The sequence below is a fragment of the Balaenoptera borealis genome (genome assembly GCF_965194805.1).
Source record: "Balaenoptera borealis genome assembly, chromosome: 3".
Taxonomy (NCBI): Eukaryota; Metazoa; Chordata; class Mammalia; order Artiodactyla; family Balaenopteridae; genus Balaenoptera; species Balaenoptera borealis.
The window spans coordinates 166,931,126-166,957,188 of record NC_138866.1 but is presented as its reverse complement, the minus strand read 5'-3'; the positions used below and the strand labels follow the sequence as shown (position 1 = coordinate 166,957,188).

At 40.4% G+C, this 26,063-nt stretch overlaps 1 protein-coding gene across 27 annotated transcripts in view; it reads right to left on the bottom strand.

Annotated features, from left to right (window-relative positions):
• Positions 1 to 26,063, bottom strand: part of PARD3 (par-3 family cell polarity regulator) — a 625,186-nt gene that overhangs the window by 493,409 nt on the left and 105,714 nt on the right. For all 27 annotated transcript variants that reach the window (XM_082385261.1, XM_082385255.1, XM_082385273.1 and 24 more), the window contains exon 2: positions 24,736 to 24,837. In XM_082385261.1, the coding sequence (XP_082241387.1) occupies positions 24,736 to 24,837 (102 nt within the window). The remainder of the gene's footprint in view (positions 1 to 24,735; positions 24,838 to 26,063) is intronic.

Below are 26,063 nucleotides of genomic sequence, written 5' to 3'. Positions count from 1 at the left end.
AAGATATAACAATTATAAATCTATATGCACCCAACACAGGAGCACCTCAATACATAAGGCAACTGCTAACAGCTATAAAAGATGAAATCCACAGTAACACAATAAGAGTGGGGGACTTTAACACCTGACACCAATGGACAGATCATCCAAACAGAAAATTAATAAGGAAACACAAGCTTTAAATGACACAACAGACCAGATAGATTTAATTGATATTTATAGGACATTCCATCCAAAAACAGCAGATTACACTTTCTTCTCAAGTGCGCACGGAACATTCTCCAGGATAGATCACATCTTGGGTCACAAATCAAGCCTCAGTAAATTTAAGAAAACTGAAATCATATCAAGCATCTTTTCTGACCACAACGCTATGAGATTAGAAATCAATTACAGGGGAAAAAACATAAAAAACACAAACACATGGAGGCTAAACAATACTAAATAACCAAGAGATCACTGAAGAAATCAAAGAGGACATCAAAAAATACCTAGGGGGCTTCTCTGGTGGCGCAGTGGTTGAGAATCTGCCTGCCAATGCAGGGGACACGGGTTCGAGCCCTGGTCTGGGAAGATCCCACATGCTGCGGAGCAACTGGGCCCGTGAGCCACAACTACTGAGCCTGCGCGTCTGGAGCCTGTGCTCTGCAACAAGAGAGGCCGCGATAGTGAGAGGCCCACGCACTGCAATGAAGAATGGCCCCCGCTCGCCGCAACTAGAGAAAGCCCTCGCACAGAAACGAAGACCCAACACAGCCATAAATAAATAAATAAATAAATAAAAATACCTAGGGACAAATTACAACGAAAACACGATGATCCAAAACCTATGGGATGCAGCAAAATCAGTTCAAGAGGGAAGTTTACAGCAATACAAGCCTACCTCAAAAAAAAAGAAACATCTCAAATAAACAATCTAACCTTACACCTAAAGGAACTAGAGAAAGAACAACAAACAAAACCCAAAATTAGTAGAAGGAAAGAAATCATAAAGATCAGAGCAGAAATAAACGAAATAGAAACAAAGAAAACAACAGCAAAGATCAATAAAACTAAAAGCTGGTTCTTTGAGAAGATAAACAAAATTGAGAAACCATTAGACAGACTCATCAAGAAAAACATGGAGAGGACTCAAATCAATAAAATTAGAAATGAAAGACTAGAAGTTACAACAGACACCACAGAAATACAAAGCATCCTAAGAGACTACTACAAGCAACTCTATGCCAATAAAATGGACAACCTGGAAGAAATGAACGAATTCTCAGAACAGGTATAACCTTCCAAGACTGAACCAGGAAGAAATAGAAAATATGAACAGACCAGTCACAAGTAATGAAATTGAAACTGTGATTAAAAATCTTCCAACAAACAAAAGTCCAGGACCAGATGGCTTCACAGGTGAATTCTATCAAACATTTAGAGACAAGCTAACACCCATCCTTCTCAAACTCTTCCAAAAGACTGCAGAGTAAGGAACACTCCCAAACTCATTCTATGAGGTCACCATCACCCTGATACCAAAACCAGACAAAGATACTACAAAAAAAGAAAATTACAGACCAATATCACTGATGAATATAGATGCAAAAATCCTCAACAAAATACTAGCAAACAGAATCCAACAACACATTCAAAGGATCATACACCATGATCAAGTGGGATTTATCCCAGGGATGCAAGGATTCTTCACTATACGCAAATCAATCAATGTGTTACACCATATTAACAAACTGAAGAAGAAAAACCATATGATCATCTCAATAGATGCAGAAAAAGCTTTTGACAAAATTCAACACCCATTTATGAAAAAAACTCTCCAGAAAGTGGGCACAGAAGGAACCTACTTCAGCACAATAAAGGCCATATATGACAAGCCCACAGCAAACACCATTCTCAATGGTGAAAAACTGGAAGCATTTCCTCTAAGATCAGGAACAAGACAAGGATGTCCACTCTCGCCACTATTATTCAGCATAGTTTTGGAAGTCCTAGCCATGGCAATCAGAGAAGAAAAAGAAATAAAAGGAATACAAATTGAAAAAGAAGAAGTAAAACTGTCACTGTTTGCAGATGACATGATACTATACATAGAGAATCCTAAAGATGCCACCAGAAAGCTACTAGAGCTAATCAATGAATTTGGTAAAGTTGCAGGATACAAAATTAATATACAGAAATCTCTTGCATTCCTACACACTAATGATGAAGAATCTGAAAAAGAAATTAAGGAAACACTCCCATTTACCATTGCAACAAAAAGAATAAAATACCTAGCAATAAACCTACCTAAGGAGACAAAAGACCTGCATGCAGAAAACTATAAGACACTGATGAAAGAAACTAAAGATGATACAAACAGATGGAGAGATATATGATGTTCTTGGATTGGAAGAATCAATATTGTGAAAATGACTATACTACCCAAAGCAATCTACAGATTCAATGCAATCCCTATCAATTTACCGATGGCATTTTTTACAGAACTAGAACAAAAAATCTTAAAATTTGTCTGGAGACACAAAGGACCCCTAATAGCCAAAGCAGTCGTGAGGGAAAAAAACAGAGCTGGAGGAATCAGACTCCCTGACTTCAGACTATACTACAAAGCTGCAGTAATCAAGACAATATGGTACTGGCACAAAAACAGAAATCTAGATCAATGGAACAGGCTAGAAAGCTCGGAGATAAACCCATGCACTTACGGACAACTAATCGATGACCAAGGAGGCAAAGATATACAATGGAGAAAAGACAGTCTCTTCAATAAGTGGTGCTGGGAAAACTGGACAGCTACATGTAAAAGAATGAAATTAGAACACTCCCTAACACCATACGCAAAAATAAACTCAAAATGGATTAGAGACCTAAATGTAAGACTGGATACTGTGAAACTCTTAGAGGAAAACACAGGAAGAACACTCTGACATAAATCACAGCAAGATCTTTTTTGATCCACCTCCTAGAGTAATGGAAATAAAAACAAAAATAAACAAATGGGACCTAATGAAACTTCAAAGCTTTTGCACAGCAAAGGAAACTACAAACAAGATAAAAAGACAACCCTCAGAATGGGAGAAAATATTTGCAAATGAGTCAATGGACGAAGGATTAATCTCCAAAATATATAAACAGCTCATGCAGCTCAATGTTAAAAAAGCAAACAACCCAATCCAAAACTGGGCAGAAGACCTAAATAGACATTTCTCCAAAGAAGACATACAGATGGCCAAGAAGCACATGAAAAGCTGCTCAACATCACTAATTATTAGAGAAATGCAAATCAAAACTACAATGAGGTATCACCTCACACCAGTTAGAATGGGCATCATCAGAAAATCTACAAACAACAAATGCTGGAGAGAGTGTGGAGAAAAGGGAACCCTCTTGCACTGTTGGTGGGAATGTAAACTGATACAGCCACTATGGAGAACACTATGGGGGTTCCTTAAAAAACTAAAAATAGAATTACCATATGATCCAGCAATCCCACTACTGGGCATATACCCAGAGAAAACCACAATTCAAAAAGACACATGCACCCCAATGTTCATTGCAGCACTATTTACAATAGCCAGGTCATGGAAGCAACCTAAATGCCCATCGACAGACGAATGGATAAAGAAGATGTGGTACATATATACAATGGAATATTACTCAGCCATAAAAAGGAATGCAATTGGGTATTTGTAGAGACGTGGGTGGATCTAGAGACTGTCATACAGAGTGAAACAAGTCAGAAAGAGAAAAACAATTATCGGATATTAACGCATACATGTGGAACCTAGAAAAAAGGTACAGATGAACCGGTTTGCAGGGCAGAAATAGAGACACAGATGTAGAGAACAAACGTATGGACACCAAGAGGGAAAAGTGGTGGTGAGGGGGAGGGTGGGGGCGGTGTTGGTGGGATGAATTGGGAGATTGGGATTGACGTGTATACACTAATATGTATAAAATGGATAACTAATAAGAACCTGCTGTATAAAAAAATAAAATTCAAAAATTGAAGAAAAAAACTGGTAAAGGGGAAAAAATCCTGTTAACCAAGAAAAAAAAAAAAAAGGTGATTAAAAAAAAAATTTTAGGGGCTTCCTTGGTGGCGCAGTGGTTGAGAATCTGCCTGCCAATGCAGGGGACACGGGTTCAAGCCCTGGTCTGGGAAGATCCCACATGCCGCGGAGCAACTAGGCCCGTGCACCACAACTACTGAGCCTGCGCGTCTGGAGCCTGTGCTCCGCAACAAGAGAGGCCGCGATAGTGAGAGGCCTGCGCACCGCGATGAAGAGTGGCCCCCACTTGCCGCAACTAGAGAAAGCCTTAGCACAGAAACGAAGACCCAACACAGCAATAAATAAATAAATGAATAAATAAATAAATTTATTTATTTATTTATTTTAGGGAGTTCCCTGGCAGTCCAGTGGTTGGGACTCCATGCTTTCACTGCCAAGGGCCTGGGTTCAATCCCTGGTTGGGGAACTAAGATCCCACAAGCTGCGAGGCCAAAAATAAATAAATATTTTACCTAAGATATCTGGACTCCTCCGATGGTTTTCAATATAGACAGAAAAACGTATTCCAAAGTTATTTATTAAAAATTTGGCTTTCAATCCTATGATGGAAAATCCTAAAATTCTATGATGAAGAATAAATATATAAACCATATGACAAAGCGACTTATGTATCCTCCTCAGATTGCTACTGAAAAGCTATCCAAAGTTAGATAACTTTGTTAACAAGGTCATACTTTGTGTTAAAGGAGCTAAGAGAGTCTTACTTAGTAACCAGGTTAGATATTTTGATCTTGACTTTTAAATCTTGATCCAAAAGAAAGGAGCTTGCCTGTGCTGTTACTGCAGATAAAAATCCCTGGTGTGGGAATCTGAGGGGACGTTAGTAGCCAGCCTCCTATCTCCACCGGAGGTCACACCTACACAGCTGTAGACGCTCCTTCACCTGCCTCAGAACACAGGGACACCTGCGTGAAGGCCAACACCAGCCAACACAACACTAGTCAACACCAGCCAACACAACACCACCAGCCAACACAACACCAACCAACAACACCAGCGTGCTGGCTCAGCTGTCACTCACAGGGCCCGGAGCCTCACGCTCTTGTTTCTTCCTATGATGAACACATGTCCTATGCTCATTGCCATTGAGTTCTATTCTCAAATCTTCAGCTACATAGTTCTATTATCTTCCATAAGTCCCTTAACTTCTCCAGAGCTGTTTCTTCACCTGTCAGAGTTCAGTGGTTTAGGCCAGACTCACTTGAGGTTGATGGGGGCAGGGAGAGGCCCCGACTGGCCCCCACAAGCATGCTTGAGAGTGTCTCTAAGCATCTACGACATCTGGCTCGACCCATGGTTAAGAATCCCGAGGTTAGGGACTTCCCTGGTGGCACAGTGGTTGGGAGTCCGCCTGCCAATGCAGGGGACACAGGTTCGATCCCTGGTCTGGGAGGATCCCACATGCCGTGGAGCAACTGAGCCCGTGTGCCACAGCTACTGGGCCTGCGCTCTAGAGCCCGTGAGCCACAACTACTGAGCTCACATGCCACAACTACTGAAGCCCACGCACCTAGAGCCCGTGCTCCACAACAAGAGAAGCCACCACAGTGAGAAGCCCGTGCACTGCAATGAAGAGCAGCCCCCGCTCACCACAACTAGAGAAAGCCCGCACAGAGTAACGAAGACCCAACACAGTCAAAAATAAATTTTAAAATAATTTTTTAAAAAAGAATCCCAAGGTTAAATGACATCTAAAGTCCAATCGAGCTATAAAAATTCTCCAAGTACAATCCCACAACACTTGATCCGAGAGGAATTTTGTTTGTTGTTTGTTTTATGTACACTTTCAACTTTGTTTTTAAGAGACAGTCAAATGCAAGAAAGGAGCTGAGATCATTAGAACCTGAAGTTTTATGTAACTGAGCCTGACAAAAAGCACAGAAATGCATTTCTGTCTCTTTTTTCAACTGGTTTCTTTAACAATACGTGGGCAGCCATTCAAGTCTACAAAACTGAGACCACACCAGAGTCACTGGCCAAGGTCAGATGATGGAGGACACCTGCCAGTGGCCACTCTTTCAGAAGCTGAGACCTCAGGAGGAATTACAGTCTTCAAATCAAAAGAAATAAGCATTCGGCCTGCGTTAGACACAGCATCAGACAGGTGCCCCTGGGTTCATTCTATATACCTTAATACTGTCACAGTCACGGCTCCAATCAAAGAGTAAGATCTATGATAAAGGCAAGCCACTGCTTTTTGCATTTAAGAAATAGTTTTGACTCAGGAAACTCAAATGTATCAACAGATATTCAAGTTGTATAAAAATGCCAATTTCAGTATGGAAAAATAAATATAAAGCAATGAATGCAAATCAAATTTTAAAAGAGAATGAATTTCAAACCAACTTCCTCAGGTAATGCATTTATCTCCTCCACAAGGTTCAAACAATTCAAAAATAAATAAATAAAAACTTAAAAGTTTGCTTGGTTGTTGATATTTAGATCATAGTGATAAAAAAATATTAAAAAAATTTTTTTACTATATGCATCATAGTAATATGTATTTCAAACTCCATATGAAAATTAAATTCAAGGCGAATTTAAACACTAAGGGCCAATGTTACCATATAATGCTGCAGGAGACACTGAAACATCAGGGTTAGGAGAAACTGAAAAGGGAAAATGCTTGCCAAAATGATTATATGTGTTTCCAAATCAAAGAGAACTGATTCTTTGAAAGTGAATGTCAATCGTTCCAACTGTTACAAAGAAGAGCCGCACAGGCTGTAAGTGCTATAAGAACTCAGGAGCAGAGTTCCTAAGGGACAGAGAAGCAGGTCACAAATTTCGAAAACAACACATTTCGTGGTTTTAAAGATACAACTTGAAAATAGATATATCACTGAAAAAAAACCTAGGTTTATTTACATATGACTCTGATTCAAAAGGTTAACTGCTCTCCCTCTCCCCAGGAACACTGCTATTTATGCACATTTCTTCATCTTTCTCACCCAGCCTTATGATCAAGTACCGAATTGAAGACTTTTAAAGCACAAATTAACATAAATTCCAGTGCATTTAGTTCACAGCCCAAAAAGGTAGACAAGGAATTTACCACCAGCCGAACACCCAGTCACTCTAACCGGGCAACCGCACGCCCCACGTGGCAGGAACAACCATCCTTTCTCAACCGACAGAGACGGTTCCTCCTCAGGAACATGCATAACCCACAGTTCATAACATAAATCATATACACCCCACTGATGGGCTGCTTTGTTTCCACCCTGTTTGAAGATCGTCCGATAAAAGAGCTGCTGCCTTTCGAAAGAACATATATGAATCCTCCAACTACACGGCCTGAATTTTGTATTCATTATGAGCCACGTTTCATGCTGGTCCTTCCGACTCTTGGTCGCCAAGGCCCGTTTTGGCTGGCATTATGACATGGTGAGACGCTAACTACAGTAAGGGGTGTAGACTAAGAGTCAAGTTAGGGACTTCCCTGGTGGTCCAGTGGCTAGCACTCTGAGCTCCCAATGCAGGGGGCCCAGGTTCGATCCCTGGTAAGGGATCTAGATCCCACATGCCGCAACTAAGACCTAGCACAGCCTAATTAATTAATTAATTAATTTTTTTAAAAAAGAATTTAAAAAAAAAAAGAGTAAAGTTAAAGACCTAGGCCCTGCTTGATGCTTTCTAAAACACGGTGTTCAACAGTCTTTTTTTGCTCACCTCAAGGATGATAAAGTTCATCATGGTCACCTACACGCATTTCACTTCTCTTTGACATTTAAGTATTAAAAGCTCTGGATTCATCTATTCTTAAATTCAAAATGATCTCAGCCTACTTTAACTTGGCTGCCGTTTCAGACGAAACCACCTAATCAAGAAATGTCAAAGGAGAACTAAGGAGTACAATTAATGCCTAATTCCCAGCACAAATTTCCCTAAAAATAACTAAAGAGGCCTTGCTTCAATCCAAATCAGAAATAGCTCAATCTGGCGACAGCGTGTTTTTGGGAGAAAATTTATTTGCCCTAGAATAATTTGAGGGTAGCAAATACTAAATTTGTATTTTTTAAACTAATACTTGGAGTACTATAATATGCACATTTTCACCCAATTACATAGCTATTATTAAGCTAAATGTAATATTAAATATATACATAAGCTATTCTTGAAAATATAAATTGTATTTAAGTTTAGGAGCTTCTTATTAATTGAGGCTGTGAAAAAAAGCAAGAATGTACAACTTTTGCAATGCAGGAGTAAGAGGGGATCTAACTTGATGACGTCATATGGACAGAGCAAAGCAATGTCACAAAACTTATCAAGAACACACTTCTCCCCGTCTGGGTGACATCAGTGAGCAGCATTATCTTTCCTGCTATGATTAGGAAACTATTCTGGTAACAAAGAAACAAAATACTCTTCCAACTTATCCACACATATACATTTAACTTTCTAAGTCATTCTCTCTTAAAAAAAAAAAAAAAAAAAGGTGGTTACATTTTATGAAATAGAACTTACATATTCCTAACTTGTTACATATTCTTAAAGTATTGACACTTTTCTAACAAGCACTTAACAAGAACATATGTTTTAGTGTTTTATGATAAACAGTGTTGTACTTTGAATTATTTTGTACAGAACTGCAATCTCTCACTGACGAGGAGTGGCACTGTCTATCGTGGAAAGAATGATTGGTATAAAAATACAACTGTGAGCACACAGAGTTACACTTCGATCAACTGTGATCCTTCTACACATTGCTCTTAATAGAACACGGAAAAGCATGAGACAAAAAGCCTTAGCATGTTATCTCTACACACACACACACGTTGGATACTACAAATTTCTAGCGTATTTGAATACAAAAATCCACCCAATTTCCTTTGCTTTGTACCTGAGGATAATTAACAAAGGGGTTCAAAATAATTATCTTTAGGCCCTAGAAGACCAAAGCAGCTTTCTTTTGAGTTCTGTGTCTTCTACTTAAAAAGGAAGGCTCTATAACAAGATAAAATGTACGTCTATATAACTTACAGTTCTTAGGGTTTCTTTTTGCTGAATTAAAAAGCCATCTAACTTTCTGAGTTAGCTTCATTGTTCTTCTACCGTTAAGCAACCTTGTCAGAATGTGTCATTCTGCTAACTTCCATGTCTAGATTGTGATCTTCTATATAATCAAGATGTAGAAGTAAGTCAGCATAGAGACAGAGACATATAGACAAATGATCACAATGATAGTTTTGTAGTAAATGACTGAAATCCACACACTGGACCATGCACACGTCCTGATGCATGAATTCCAGCCATTTATTCCAAAATGGTTGTGTTTTTGGCTGAGGAAGATTTTTCAGCCTCACACACTTTAAATTGAATGCTTTGTCTTGTGAGCCCAGCAAACTGTCCAAGATATGACATTTCTGCTTCTCTTAGTTTTTTTCCACTTTATACACGATCTTGACAACTCTCAGAGGTACCATCATACTCTTGTCTTAATCATTAACCCTCGGCCCGCAAAAGTATACAAACCCTGATTCTGAACCCTATTTTCTATGGCAACTTTTCCTCAAGCAAAACAACGCACAAAGCTGAAATTATACGGTTGCTTAAATGTCACACGCTGCCCTCTTTCAGAGAAACAAGGCTCTGAGGACGGGACATGTCTTCCTTGAGGGGGAAGAAAACCATGTCTTTCTTTGTCATGAGTGTCACCCACTGCCACACACATAATGACCCAGGAACTCTGAGCAGGAATCTAACTGCTCTTCAGCAACACAGCCAATGTCCCCGGTGCATCCTCCAGAAGACCACGTCTCATCTTTAACATGAAAAGTAATCTCATCTTACCCAACAGCTTGGAATGTAATCACTTAAACGCATGTCATGAGAGCAGAACGCCATCACTATTATTACCACCCCTAGAACCACAAGCAATTAGAAGTTGTTTCAGGCAGGAAGTTTGAAACGCTCAGCAGAATTTAATTAGACAAACTGGACTTTGGCAGAGAACTCAAGGTGAACACCCTACTTCTATAAACAATGCTGTGGAATCCTTAATGACAAGACAGGGCACTCACACTGAAATTCTCAAGCACGGGATTCCAGCATGCAGGCCCCTGCGCTCAAGTTCAAGCAGAGTTTTCAACCTGATGCTTCTTCAAGGCAGAAGAGGAAAGATTCTGCCAACTGAATCAGTGCCCTTAATTTCCTCATTCATTTCTGGTATTATTTTCTGTATACTCTATATAGAAGGTTTAATTTCTTAAAAACAGGTTTTAATCTGTGTCCTCAACTCAAATTATACTAATCTGCACATAATAAACAACTGTCACACTGAAAAAAATCACGATTGTTGAGAATTCCTAACATCTGTTAGGGTTGTGATTTCTGCTGGAGGAAAAAGGTGAGTGATTTGGAATGTCTCAGACTTGACTTGTTTCTGATATGTCAAGGTTCTCCATGACAACAAGGAAAAGAAGGGGGAAAAGAGGAAATTAAAATGACTCAAGATTTAGCAGACACGTGAGGACCAAAATAAGTGTAGAACTGGTGATACATATGAGTTTTCAGTGTCCACTTCTTTTTTTTTTTAATTTATTTATTTTATTTATTTTTATTTTTGGCTGCGTTGGGTGTTCACTGCTGCGCGCGGGCTTTCTCTAGTTGTGGCGAGCGGGGGCTACTCATCCTTGCGGTGCGCGGGCTTCTCATTGCAGCGACTTCTCTTGTTGTGGAGCATGGGCTCTAGGCGCACAGACTCAGTAGTTGTGGCGCACAGGCTTAGTTGCTCCGCGGCATGTGGGATCTTCGTGGACCAGGGCTCGAACCCATGTCCCCTACATTGGCAGGCGGATTCTTAACCACTGCGCCACCAGGGAAGCACCTAAGTGTCCACTTCTATATACCATTGAGAGATGTTCCAAAACACACATCCTTCAGAAACTAGCCAGATAAATATCACATATTTGAGTTGAATTTGAATCATATGGAGGAAGTCGTTCTGAAGCACTTCTCTGTAATGTCGATCGTGACTACTTGTTAACGGGGCTCAAAAATAACCATTCTACCAAAAGGCCACTGGGGGGCACACAAAAGCCATGGCACTTGTCCAAAAATAAATGATGAAAGGAAAAAAAAAAATCACATTCTATGTGAGATGTTAGTTGACTTTTTACCAATTATTATTGTTGTTTAGTAACTGAAAAAGACCTCCAAAAATATTAATATTAAGGAGGAATCTTTTCAATTCTAACAGATAATACTATTTTAAAAAAAATGGTATGTATTATTTGAACAGCCTCAAGTTACATACTCAACAAATAGATAGTAAAACAAAACAACAAGAAAGCACACAGCCAGAATCGCTTCCTATCATTTATATTTCCGCGTGATAGCCTCCAACTATTTTTTAGGAAAAAATCAGTTTAATTCCACATAGTCCTATGGAATATTCCTATGAAATTATATAAACACTAATTTGCTTTTATTCTAATATTTTGTTTATGTACAAAAGTCAACTAATCCTTTCAGTGAGATGTTTGGGTAGCATGAGGGTCCTCATTAAAACAATGTTTTAGGAGAAGAGTTGGCATTAGGAATCAGAATCTTCTGATAACATTAGGACCTTGTGTTGTGACAGTAATTTAAACCCATGTAAAAAATAAACAAACATACACACAAATAGATAATAAACATTCACAAACCCACTGATGGTGCAGAAAACGTCAATATGTTTTTGAAACTATAAAAGAATGTTCAAATTAATCAAGAAACTTTTTCCAAAAGTTGCAACTATTTTCAACTCCAAAGAAAATTTAGAGGGATAAGAAATTTATGTACCAACCTTCCTTTTGTTGATTTCTGCAGTGACTCTTTTGAGGTTCAATGACCTTGAAAACCTCAGTGTCTTCACTGAATCTTTCCGAGAGGTTCCAGAAGAGGAGAAATAGTTCTTCGCAGGTTTCCTTGTCAATCTGTCTGCCATCTCAACCCATTAGGAAGGCAAAATCCACAGTGACTCAGGTTCCAAAACTAACTACAGAAAAAAATGATCCCCAGATAAACAGTCCCCCAAACCCAGATACACAGCCTATGTTTTGCTCAGTCCTCTAGAAAGGGCAACAAATTGCAAACAGGTGGGAAATATAGGACAGAACCCTCTCCATTAAGTAACCCTCCATGGAAGCAAGAACTCTGGATACAGCAGGGAGACCAGGAACACAGCTTCCACTGCATCAAATGAAAACACCCTTCACCAGTTAAACAGGCCAGGAGTAGTTGTCAGGAGTGACACAGGGTGTAGCAACACACCTTGGAGTCAGCAGAATGTGAGTAAACACAGCAGGTTCAAAGAAGTCTCTTTAACTCATTCCTTGCCAAAACAGACAGCCAGCTCTAGGACAGAATGGAGTCCCAACCCCTACTTCAAAGCAGAAGCCATCTTACTCAGCAGGACTATTTTCTAAACTCCTTGAACATTCTCTTCTTCCAGTGAATAAGAAGTGGAGTGATCTGATGCTCAAATACTTTTACTCAGAAAAGTATAGGACAAAATATTCACAAGAAAAATGAAATAGGAGTCTGGAACACCCATCCTCTGTCCCAGAAAGGAGAGGAGGGCGTTTTATGTCCCTTCTGAAGGCAGCAAGAGCATTGTTCATGCAGTTTATCTCAGGTCTAACTGAATGATGCTGAGTGTGAGGAGGGACAGGAAAACAAGGTAGATGAGAAATCAGAGAACTCAGTTTCTAGTGAGCACTGAACACTACAAATATTCACAACACAATTAATACTCATGGTACTATTAACACTAGAGCCCCACAAAACTCAGTGCTTTGGGACCCACACAGCCTAACTCAAGGACTGAAAGGAAGTACAGTCAAGGTAATATTTTTAAATTTAGCTCATAATCCTAAGAGTTTATTTTTGTCACAAGTGGCACACCAATATTATTTTTAAAAACACACACTAATCATTAAACAAACTACATAACTGAAAAAACTACATAACCGAACATTAGCCTATACCAGAATATCTAGCTGATAAATCATACAAGTAGGGGAATTTTAAAGGGGACAATGTTAAACAAAGTAATCATCTGCTATGTCAGTTGAAGGCAGAATTATCTTTATTCAAGACTGCCTTTCTGGGGGAGCGAAAGGCTTATTTTTTCTTTTTTTTTTTTTTGGCTGTGCCGCTCAGCTTGTGGGATCTTAGTTCCCCAATCATGGATCGAACCTGGACCCTCGGCAGTGAAAGCACCAACTCTTAACCACTAGACTGCCAGGGATTAGAAGCATTTCTGGTCTGGACGCTGAACATACCTCCTAACTTATCCAGCCTGAATATTCCCACCTACCTATGGACCATTTCTTGCTTTAAAAGTACTTGGAATTACTTTAAATTAGACTAAGAAAAAAAAGAGAAACAAAAGAGATAACCAAATTCTAGAATGTGGAACAAAAGTGTTTTAGATGAAAAATATTTTGTTAGCATTTTCATCTTCCTGTTTTATGATGGTTCCCCAAAGGCAAGCATTTCCTATTCCCTTCAACACCTCAAGTTCTGCCTGGAATGGAACAAGTGCTCAATAAACATGTCTGAGCCAAATTAAAGAAAATGATGCTGTTATTAAAAAAATAATAATAATAATAATGTGACTGCAGCTAGGTTTCAGTCTCAAGTTCCTAGTACTGAGAAATCTCTGCTGACACTACACACTACTGCTAATAACAAAATGCCTGAGGACAATCGCCATTTGACTGTCCCCTTAAAAAGAAGTGTTGCTTAATATTTTGAAAGAAATTAAGCAATCTATTAGGCATTCCAGTGCAGGGACTATCAGAATTCTGAAATACAGGATACAGATTCTAGGATTCCACTATTCCAGGTGAGTTTCTGACTTTATACTATGTGCCTTTATTATATTAAATAAGCTCTTTCCTGGGTGGCAGTCAGGTGCTTGCCATCTAAGATCAAATTGTTATAGCACTCACAAATTTCTCAAGGCTTTCTGAGTGGGATTTTCTGTGCGTGTCTTAGAAATAATACTATCACTGCCTCATGTGAGGAGTCATCTCTCTGAGCTGTCTCTTTATAGCCTTTTACACTCAGTTGTTTTCCTCAAAATCTAAATTTCATGTTACTCTCATTCAAATGTTTTGACTCAGAAGAACTTGAGTTCCTTTTCCACATTTTAACATTAATTTCCTAATTAAAATGTTATTAGGATTTTCCATCACAGTGAAGGCAAGTATTAAGCTGAAGGTGTGCACCGTTGGAGGAACCAATAAAGACTGGTTAGAATGACTAGGTTAGAATGATTGCAAATTTCTGCCACGTGGAAACGCTATTTGTCACATGCCTTTAAATACCATCTATTCTATATAGTTGTCATTTCCAAATTCATACCTCCAACTCCAATCTTTCCCTTGAGCTTCAGAATTATATGTCCAATGACCTACTTAACATCTCTGCTTGGATGTCTCAAAGGCATTGCAAAATCAGTTAAATGATTTTGTCTCAATAGGAAAGAGATTTGACTGTCTCCAACCCTGACATCTTGCATTTAAATGAAATGGACCTCCAAAGTACCCCCCACCTAGCTCCAGTTAAGACTCTAAAATCACCCTCACTCTACCTTCTCTGCCCTCACTGCTCACACCTACAATGCATTCTTCCCAAAGCAGCCTTCTAAAGATACACCTCTAATTATATCACTTCGCAGTTTGACAGTTTAAGGGCTTTTTATTACATTTAGTAGCAAATCTCAAATTGCTTAATATAGTCCTTAATACCACCCCCTTCCTCTCCAACCCCACCATTTCCCCCCTCCCAGCTGCCTGCTGCATCCACGCCACGCTCGTTCGCTTAGGATCCAGGACCCTTTTTTCCACGTCAGGTTGCTGTACACGCTGCTCCCTCTGCCTCCAGCTCTTCCCAGATCTGGCTCCTTCTCAGCCACTGGAACCAGCCCTCCTGTCTCCTCCTGAGCGCTGTCCTTGCCCAGACTCACTGCCTGCAGCTCTTCCCAGATCTGGCTCCTTCTCAGCCACTGGAACCAGCCCTCCTGTCTCCTCCTGAGAGCTGTCCTTGCCCAGACTCACTGCCTTTGGAGTCTCTTTTCCTCACTGCAAGGAGAGCTCTGTGAGATAAGAGGACACCCCCCCAACACGATATTCCCTCAGCACCTCCAGCTGTTTCTCCGGTATATTAGAGACTGAAAAGCGTTTGTTGGATGAATGTCAGAAAGATGAAATGAATGAAGGAATGAGTGAATCTGTAAGATCTGCTTAACCTTTGCTCAAACAGATGCTGTAATTTTAGTCTGATACATGAACTTGAGGCATCCATAATTGTGATAATAATCAATAACTGTGATAGGAATCAATAATTGGGATACAATTATACATGGCACTAACCTCCCGGCATTTTAACAAACACTCATATAAGAAGATTACATATAAGTGATCTAACAAAATTAAAGACAGTCGTTAAAATCAATATATTTTTACTAGCTAAACTAGCCTCTTTCTCCAACCCCAACCAAAGATAAAAATGTTTGTTATCTGGGACCAGTCAATCGCCCAAAGAAGCGAAAGAGATCTGCAGATTCAGGAAGTATATTTGGTTCTCCCTCTTCTCAAACCAAGGACACTACCACCTATCCAACTCTCAAGGCTGATACAAAGTTACAGCAGTATCCTGCTACAGTGTATAGCACATGAGGCTTCAGTTTTATTAGTTGACTTATTTTGGAATTATAAGAGGATCAAAGGGTCCAGGCTCTTCCTATTTTCCTCCTCTTTTACTATAAAATCCAGGAGGAAAAAACCCTGCTATTTTCTACATAATTATACATGAATAACTGTATGAATGAATGAATGGGATGATCTTGTTTATCATCTATAATTACTTCTCCAATTATTCAGAAAATATTAATGAGGAAGAAGCCAACAGTCATCTACCTTCCTCCTTCTTTTCCTTTTTGTGATGAAAACAGTTTATTATATACCTGAAAAGTTGAATTGTATACATTTCACTCTAGATAGGAGAGAAAAGAAAACCTAAACATTTTAAAAGTTGAAAGTTATTATAAAACAGCTTTTCACAGCATTTATTCTGGAGCACTTGTTTTGAGATGTGCTGTTTTTCTGGAGAATTGTCAGTGTTGGCCAAGTAATATTTTAAGACTGTAAACAAGGCCTTCCTTCCCCCTGCCCCCCAATTTTAACTGAGATGTAACTGACATATAACATTGTGTAAGTTTAAGGTGTACAAAGTGTTGATTTGATGCACTTATTACACTGCAGAATGATTATAACCTTAGTATTAGCTAACACCTGTATCATGTCACATAATTACCATATCTTTTCTGTGGTGAGAACACTGAAAATCTACTCTCTTAGCAACTTTCAAGCATGTGATACAGTATTACTAACTCTAATCACTATGCTGTTCATTACCTCCCCAGAACTTATTCATCTTAAATGTGCACCCTTCAACCAACATCACCCCTTTCCTCCCACGTTTTGGCCCCTGGTAACCACCATCATTATAATCTCTGTTTCTATGGGTTTGGCCTTTTTAGATTTCACATATAAATGAGATCATACAATACATATTTCTTTTTCTCTGGCTTATTTCACTTAGCATAAATTCCCTAAGGTCCATCTATGTTGTCACAAATGACAGGATTTTGGTCTTCCTTATGGCTGAATAATATTCCTCTGTGTGTGTGTGTGTGTGTGTGTGTGTGTGTGTGTGGTTATCCATTCATCCGTGGACGGCCGCTTGGGTTGTTTCCATATCTTGGCAATTGTGAATAATACTTCAATGAACATGGGAGAGCAGACATTTTTTCAAGACAATGTTTTCATTTTCTTTGGCTAAGTACTCAGAGGAGGAATTGCTGGATCCTCTGGTAGTTTTAGTTTTGATTTTTTTGAGAAACTTACATACTGTTTTCCATAGCGGCTGCACCAATTTACATTTCCACCAACAGTGCACAAGGCCTCCCTTTCCTCCGCACCCTCGCCAACAATTGTCGTCTCCTGTCTTCTGATAACAGCCATTCTAACAGGTGTGAGGTGATACCGTGGTTTTGAGTTGTGTTTCCCTGATGATCAGTCATGTTGAGCACATTTTCAAGTACCTGTTGGTCATTTTGTATGTCTTCTTTGGAAAAACGTCTATTCAGTTCCTCAGTCCATTATTTGATCTGATTGGTTTTTTGAGTTCTTTACGTATTTTGGACATTACCCCTTATCACATATATGGTTTCCAAATACTTTCTCCCATTCTGTAGGTTGCCTTTTCCTATTATTGGTAGTTTCCTTTGCTGAGCAGAAGCTTTTTAATTTGATGTATTCCCACTTGTTTATTTTTGCTTTTGTTGCCTTTGCTTTTGATTCCAAGACTTTTGGCTTGGTTTGTTTTGGTTTTTAATGATACAGTCCTTGTTGGCTCCTAAATACTAAAAATCAAAACTGGGATCTTTGCTTCTTTTCAGAAAAGAACATACATACTGATAGCATACTAGGAATCCTCAAATTCTAAAGATGCAGAAAATAACATATTTCTTCCCTCAACTGTTACTGAGCACCTATTATGTAGCAAGCTCTCTTCAAAGCGACAGGAATGTAAAATATGTAAATGAAAATGAATATCTACAGAAATTCATTTTATAAAACAAATACCTAAGATAGCCTGGCTTATATGTTTGTTTTTAAACCATTAGAAACTGGTATTTAAGAATGACTAGTTCACCTAATTCAATGAATGGCGGTAGCAATGGTGACCAACAATGAGGACAGTTATTATTACCATTTCCTGGGGTCCTATTTTTGCCGAGCACAACGCTGAAACTTTAACACAAATTCTCAGGCTTAAGCTTAATATGACCTTGTAAGGTAGGTACAATCATTAACCTCCCTTTAGGGATGGGAAAACTGAGGTTAGAGAGATTAAATACTTTGCTCATAAAGTAAAGAAGTCATGGGGCCAGAATTCAGACACAGGCAGTGTGGCTTCCTTCCCCCGACCCCCCAAAGAAGATGCGCCTTGCTGATGGAGCAATAGAAAAGCAACATGCAGCAGACCAGGGGACCAAGCCCTAGCCTACAATTAACATGATAACTGTCCCCCACTCCTCCTGACTCACCGGGCGGCTCCAGCCAAGCAAAGTCCTCACTGCCTCCCTCAGGAAGGCTGACAAGCCAAGACTCTACAGAGAGTCCCCACCTCCAAAGCTCCCACTGCTTCCGAGGGGCCCTGCAGGGCCCGGGCCCCCTTTTCTGTTCCCTTGCACTAACACCCCTCACCCATCACCACCTCTGCTACACCTGGCCCTGTGCTCCCCGACCCACCCACCCACAAACTGATGAGCTGGGGGCGAACCGGTACTCGTGAAATACTTACATGTTGGGAAATAATCCCTTTGAGTTAATTAATTAGCCATTTAATGCTCTACTTGGCATTTAATTTAAATATTTTCTTCTTCAGAACCTAACTCAAAGAAATCCATTTAGGAGGAAATTAATCAAGGCATCTAGTTAAACGAAGTCTGTTTATACAAATTATTTCAATTCCAAGTTAGCAAACTCTTTTTTTTTTTTAACATCTTTATTGAAGTATAATTGCTTTACAATGGTGTGTTAGTTTCTGCTTTATAACAAAGTGAATCAGTTATACATATAATGTGGCAAACTCTTTAAATCATTCCTTCCCTATGCCAATTCATACTAAAGTTAAAAAAAAAAAAAAGTTGTTTATATTCTAACCTCAATTTAGAACTGCCTAATGCTCTCTTCATATTGGAATTAGGCAGAAGGAGAATTATGGAGAAATTAAAAAACAGAAAGTAACAAAATCCCCAGTTATTCACCTACTCTACCCTCAGAGATAACTATTTCAGTCAGTCCCTTAAACCCTTTCCAATGTACATAACTGTTTGCACTAAAATTAGACCATATTTTGAATGTTGTTTTAATCCGATTTTTTAACAAATTTATATCAGATTCACACATCTGTCTGCGCTTCTGTTCCAAATATCCAACTGCCTAACTGACACCTCCAAGGCACCCCAACTGACTAAAATCAGGACTAAATCCTGATCTCCCCACTGGGTCCCAAGTCAGCGCCCCCCTAGCACGCACTCCCTGCCTTGGGGAATAACCTCACCGTCACATTTACCTATTAAGCCACCACAGATCTACCTACTCCCCACCTCTCCACCTTCTCCTCCATATCCGTCTCCCACCTCCCCCAAAACCCACACACTGGCCCCCCTGGGTCCACTCTGCCCCCTGCCCATTCATTCCTGACACACTCAGCTGGGGATATTTCTCACATGTAAATCTGATCCCCTAACACCCCCTCGTTCTCACCTGGCTGTCCTTCAGATTCCAGCCGGGTTGCATTTTTTTTTAAGGCAAGTCCTGCTTCACCCTGAGCTTGGTTGGGCACATCTTTCACAGTATGGTTCCTTTTCCTCAGAATCATTATCTATCAGAAATTCTGACTCTCACAATAGATCATAAGCCCCAGTAGAGCAGGAAACATGGCTACTTTTGTTCAACAATGTATCACAGCACTAAGCTCAATGCCTGGCACACAATAGGTGCTCAGCAAACAGATTACATTAATTAAAAATACTGAAAGAAAAAAAAAAAGACTAAAAGTCTTTTCTTTCAAAGAAAATTATTATATGTGCTATCTCTTAAATTATTATTATTATTCGGGCACCCTGGTTTGAAAAAATTCTCTACCTAACCTTTATCCAGCGGGGGGAGGGGCACTCAGCTTTGGTTCCACACTGCAGCTTTGACTTGTCTATTCCATAAATGCCTCTGTGCTAGCTTTCACTGACATGTAGAAATTGCTGCTTGCCCACAATCCCAATACATTTTAAAAGTTTCTTTTTCTCCACATTCTTCTACATGAGGACACTGGCCAGACTGTCCCCCAGAGAATCCTGGCTTCTTTCCAACAAGCAGCAATCAACAGTCTCCACAACAACCCTTCACGGTGCCTGGACTCCACTCTAAACACACAAACTCTTCAAAGAATTTACATTGCTATCCCATCCAACCCTTCGTACAAAAAGCAGGACACCAATAGTGGAAGATTATTTCCCAAGGTCATCCCCAAAACAGAACACACATGACATCATTCTAGGTCAAAACAAAATGACACCCCAGTGTGACAGAGGAAATGCTTGATGCCACATCTTAAATCATCTTCAGCACCAAAGACATAAAAGAGAAAACAATGGTGTGAGTGAGAAAAAGACACTCTTCTTGCTGATCCCCCCCCAACCGCCAAAAGCACCCTTCCCCCCCACCCCCCGACTCTAAGTGCTGGTCACTTCCCCCTGAAACCTGTTTCCACCCAAGGTCAGTGCGAGGTGCCAGACTGGAGAGAGAAGTGAGTGAATGCCCAGGATTTTTACTCTGTCGTCTATGTACTAAGTTTACTGTAGTTCACAGAGGGAATGACGGGAGGGACAGAGAACTGAGAGAGGCTCACCGATAGTAAATTATAAATAACGAAGAGCAAACGAGGAAGAAATTCAGACAGAACGCAGCAGCACTCAGGAAGGCTCGCATTACGGCTGTTGTAAACGGTGCTGGGGATGGTGTGAAATCCACTTCAGCTTTTCACAATTTGGCGGAATGTCAATGAGAAGACTGAGAATCAGATCCTAAGAGTAAACAGAGCAGCATGACAACCCTGCCTGGAAACAGCAATGTCCAGACGGGACGAACAAACAGGGCACGTCTTCATGCCCAAAGTAGACCTAGGATGGTCTATGTCTCAGAAAATCAAACCTACTCCAAGAACACAAGACAACCCACACTCACACCATTTTGAATACATTTGGGTAAACCCTGGAATTGGAATCATATAGGCACTAGATGAAAACTTCCTCAGTGCTGTGCATTGAACTCTAATAACTAAAGGATAATGAGCAAAATTACAGCTAAATAGATACTTCAATTTTCTTCCGTGATCATTTGAATTATTGCCTCTTAATCCTCATCTCCCTGTATTAAAAAATATTTTTTCATAATTTTACAGATTCAGTGACCAGGTATAAAATCTGTATCTCTGAGAGAGTTTTCCCCATTACAGAGACTGACAGGAAGGCAGGGCCACTGAAGCCTTGTTTTCACAGTTTGTGAGCAGAAATAGCACCCTGGGGTGGGGTGGGGAATAAAATTCAGGTGCCCAGAGGAGTTTCCTAAAACAGGACATGTTTTTAAAGAGGAATTTTATTGTTTAGGAGAATGTTTTTCTAACCTAAAAGCAAAATAGGTGTCAAGATCCTTAGCCAGAGAAACTGCCAAGAAAAGTTGAAAACACTCCAGGGTGATTAAATCAGAATCAAGTTTCAGAACCATGGAAAAGAGCCATACAACTCACTACACACAATCCCTCACTTTGAAAAATGCATCCATCAACACGGGTGAATTTGGGTGCTGGGATTCTGGATTAATTATATTTTCACAGTTATAACTTAAAATGGGTCCTTTAAGATGCTCCTTCAAAAATTTAAATTAATTATACACATACACATATTTAAATATTTCTGAACAAATAAAACAATGATTTAAACTATTTTAGTCAGCAGTACCTTGTACCCTCTACCGTTTTTCTATTTGAAAACTGAATTTAATCCACATGATGTAAAACTGTCTGAAAACTTATTTCACTTACTAATATTTAAAACCTTTTTCTCAGGTTAAAAGATTTTTTTAACCTACATAGGATATATAATAAAAGATTCCAGAAAATGTAGATTTATCATCAAATTCACATAAGAATATAAAATCTAAAACACAGTTTGTTTATCCTATGATTTCAATATGCAGCTGTTTTAGATTACACAGTTTCCTTTACCTTTGGTTTTTATGTGCGATCTAATGGTTGTGCTGAAAGAAAAGTGTATTATTTTCAGTTGCTGAGTAACAAATTGCCCCCAAATTTAAACAAGAACATCAAACCCCTTAACCTGGTTGATCTTTATAGATCCAACAGCTGCAGAGTCCACGTTATTTTCAAGTACACATGAAATGCCCACCAAAAAGGCCATAAAATAAGTCCCAATATGGTTTTAAAGTTCTTTTTAAAATCCTATGGCTGAACATCTACATCACAATACTCTACCTACTCAAAATATGTACTGTGTTTGGAGCGTGAACACTGATGGGGGTGCAGGGAGGAGCGTTAGTTGTGCCCCATGAACCTGCCCGGCGCGTATTATACCATGTGGGCTGAAGAATAGGGTAGGATGGCACCACCTAGGGGAAAAACTACATTTGTGTTCAATCAGAAAGGAAACAGGTTTCATTATCTTGTAATAACCTGTAATGGAAAAGAATCTGAAAAAGAATATATGTATATGTATATAACTGAATCACTTTGCTGTACACCTGAGTCTAACATACATTGTAAATCAACTACACTTCAATTAAAAGAAAGGAAGGAAGGAAGGAAGGAAGGAAGGAAACAGGTGGAGAAACAGGAATGCTCACCACTGCTGCTGGGTGCAAAAGACATACACAGGGGGCTTCCCTGGTGGCGCAGTGGTTGAGAATCCGCCTGCCAATGCAGGGGACATGGGTTCGAGCCCTGGTCTGGGAAGATCCCACATGCCGTGGAGCAACTGGGCCCGTGAGCCACAATTACTGAGCCTGCGCGACTGGAGCCTGTGCTCTGCAACAAGAGAGGCCGCGATAGTGAGAGGCCTGCGCACCGCGATGAAGAGTGGTCCCCACTTGCCGCAACTGGAGGAAGCCCTCGCACAGAAACGAAGACCCAACACAGCCAAAAATAAATAAATAAATAAATAAATAAATAAAATATGGTTAAAAAAAAAAAAAAAAAAAAAGACATACACAGGACCACTCAGCTTCCTCCACAGAAATCCAAGAATCCAAAACAGGACGCATGAAAGAGCACATAAATCCCTAAAAGAAAATACTGTGCAGCTATGTCGGCATAGCTATGGTTAATGGATGTGGAAATGTATTTATAATCAACTCCAAAAAAGCAGGCTACTACTCAATCCTTTTTATTTAAGAGGAAAAAAGTGTGTGTCTGTCTCTGAAGGAAAATAGCGTCAGGATGCAAAGCCCACTCAAACAGCGGCAGTAATGAGCTTTAAGCAGCAAGGGGGTCACGGGTGACTATTTCCTTATTTGTATGTTTCTTTTCCCTCATAAGAAGCTGTATTATTTTATAGAAGAAAAACAACCAAAAAAAGAAAAAGAAAAAAGAAAAGGAAGAGGAAGGGAGAAGAGAAAATATTAAAAGTTCAATACAACACATTAGTTCATCTCTTTCCAGCATTATGGCTGGGAAAGGGCAACCTGTTTAAATTCTTCATAAATTTCTGTAGTTTAAGCTCTGGAGCTGAGCTGCACAATAAGATGACTATAATTTAAGTCTCTAGAGGATGCTCTTCATGTGGATTGCAGGAAAAGGATTTGAGAGCCACCCTATTCCTGGCTCACAGAAGAGCCTGACAAGGAGAACTGACCCCAGGAGAAAGAGCAGCAAATCACAGACAGGCAGGAAAGTTCTGCATTTTTGACACCACATGCTCCCAGCCCACGGTAGCTGCAGGGAACAAACCCCACGACGGCAGGGGCTAGTGAATCAAACATCCGTGACGTTACACAATACCTGGTACCCCGGAAGTTTCCATTTTCCTTAAGATTTCAAGAAAACACATAAGACATCGGCCGGTTCTGAGCCAGGCGCTATGCTGTCAGGAATGCAGGCGGGAATAAGCACAGCAGCCGCGCTCGCCCAGCCCACAGCCCCGGAGGCAAGGGGCCAGCGGTTGGAGAGCTCCCGGGAGGAACAGGAGTGGGCACTGGGCCATTTACCTTCCTCGACCCCACGCAGTCACCTCGCTGCGCAGCCCACGCTGAGCTATCACAGGCCGCGATGAACAGGTGAGGATGTGGCCGCCAGCCCTCCCAGCATCTCACAGCAGGTCAAACACGAGGGGGTGTGGCCACAGGCTGCTCTAGTTGGATTCCAGCAATCAAGAATCCGCTGACTCCTGTGCCAGAGCCCAACATCCTGCCACCGATTCCTAACACGTTCTGAGTCACTCCTCTGCCTCATTCCCTCAAGGAGGACAGACAGGAGGGTGGATACAGGCCAGTGATGCCTCCATCACAGCCAACAGTGAAGGTGCTGTTGCAGTGTGACGGCACTCGGAGAGGAGCCACGGACGAAAGGGCGGCTTCCTGAAAGCCAAGCCCACCGGGAGGAGGCTGGGATGCAGCCGGGCCGTGCCAGCTGCTGGGATGGGCCACCACGGGGATCAGAACAGAGACCTTGTATGTCGCACATGGAAACAGTGAGCATAATGACAGGCCTGAGTTGTCAGGAAAGATGTTACATTTGGTTAAAATAAGGGACGGATGGCATGGAAACCTCTTAAAGATATTTCCATTTAAAACGCTGCAATTTTAAAAGTTCAAAACCTAGTATTAAGTCCCAGATACCAAGAAAAGCATTATACCCTGGGGAGATTCATGATACTTATTATAAAACAAACATACCAGTATGAGTGGTCCAAATGTCCTTTAAAATACATGTGTCTGAAACAGGAAGGAAAGTGCTCCCCCCACCCACGCCCTCCCCCGCCCTTAACAGAATGCGCTCAGAGCCGCTTTCCTGGACTTGCACTCACTCTGTCTTTATCATCCGCCACGTCACAGAGGATGTCGTCGAGATCGAGAATCCCTCCGTCTCCATGTTCCAGTCGATGCACTTGTATCCAGTAGTTTGGATCCTGTATGAAAGAACAGATAGCAAGTTAGCACCACCAAAAGGGAACACAACAATTTACACGGGGATAACCTCCTGCCATGAAAGGGAATTGACCTCATCAAGAATATCCCAACTGACTGAAAATTCAAGTGGCTCCCTATCCTTGGTTGAGTCAATTTTCTTTTTTTGATGATGGAGTCACTCCTGCATGCACGTCCCTTTGGCTCAGACGCCAATACACTATTGTGATAGGAACTGCAGAAACGAGCAAAACTCTCTGCACACGAAATATTAATTCCTCTGAAGTTTGCTGGGTTTCCCATGGTCCGATATGAAATACTTATTAATCCTCCCAATCCAATCTACTGAGATATTCTAATAAGCAAGCAACATATACTGTGTGTCTGAAAAGCTCATGTCACAGCCTATCTGAAGAAAAGGAGGTTGCCTGCCTTGGTGGCTCAAAGTAACCCCTACAAACAGGTCTAAATATACTGACACAGAAGAATGTTAAGACCACAAGTGAACAAAGCAAGCTCAGAACAGCATGTGTGCTTGAGTCTATTTCTGTAAAGACAAAGTTACATACACTTGTATGTGTGCAGACGGCAATGTCTCCAAGGATGCACACCAAAATTTGCAATGTTTATCCCTGGGGGTGGGACTGGGGGAGAAGGAAGAAAAAAGACTTCAAGTGTTACACACTTCTACCTGCAGGGGTGTGTGTGTGTGTGTGTGTGCACGTTCATGCATGTGCACACACATACATACACACACATACATATACACACAACGTAACATAAAATCAAGCTCTAAAATTATGTGAAGAGAGAACATAGTTGTTCTCAAACTTCTATAATCATTCTCTTGTGTACTTAAATGAAAATATACTAAACTATACCTTTTGCCGTTAGCTACTAAACCATCCACAGCACAGAATTACTAATAAAAAGTTCAATTCAAGGTAACACTCCATTTTCCCAGCCTAACCAGTGATGTTTGGTACAGTTTTTTCTTAAAGGAGAGGCTGGGATAGAGGAGGCACAAGATTAATGAGAGTTAAAATACAGATTCTGGACCCTACTCAGATCTGCTGACTCTGACCTTCCAGGGGTGGGGTCAGGCGATCCATACCCTTGAAGCCCTCCAGGGGCATCTTTAAGAGAGCCATGACTAAGAATCACAAAAAATGGAACACATAACAAATGAAGAATTATCAATCCCTGTCATTTCTAACCAGCACAGAAG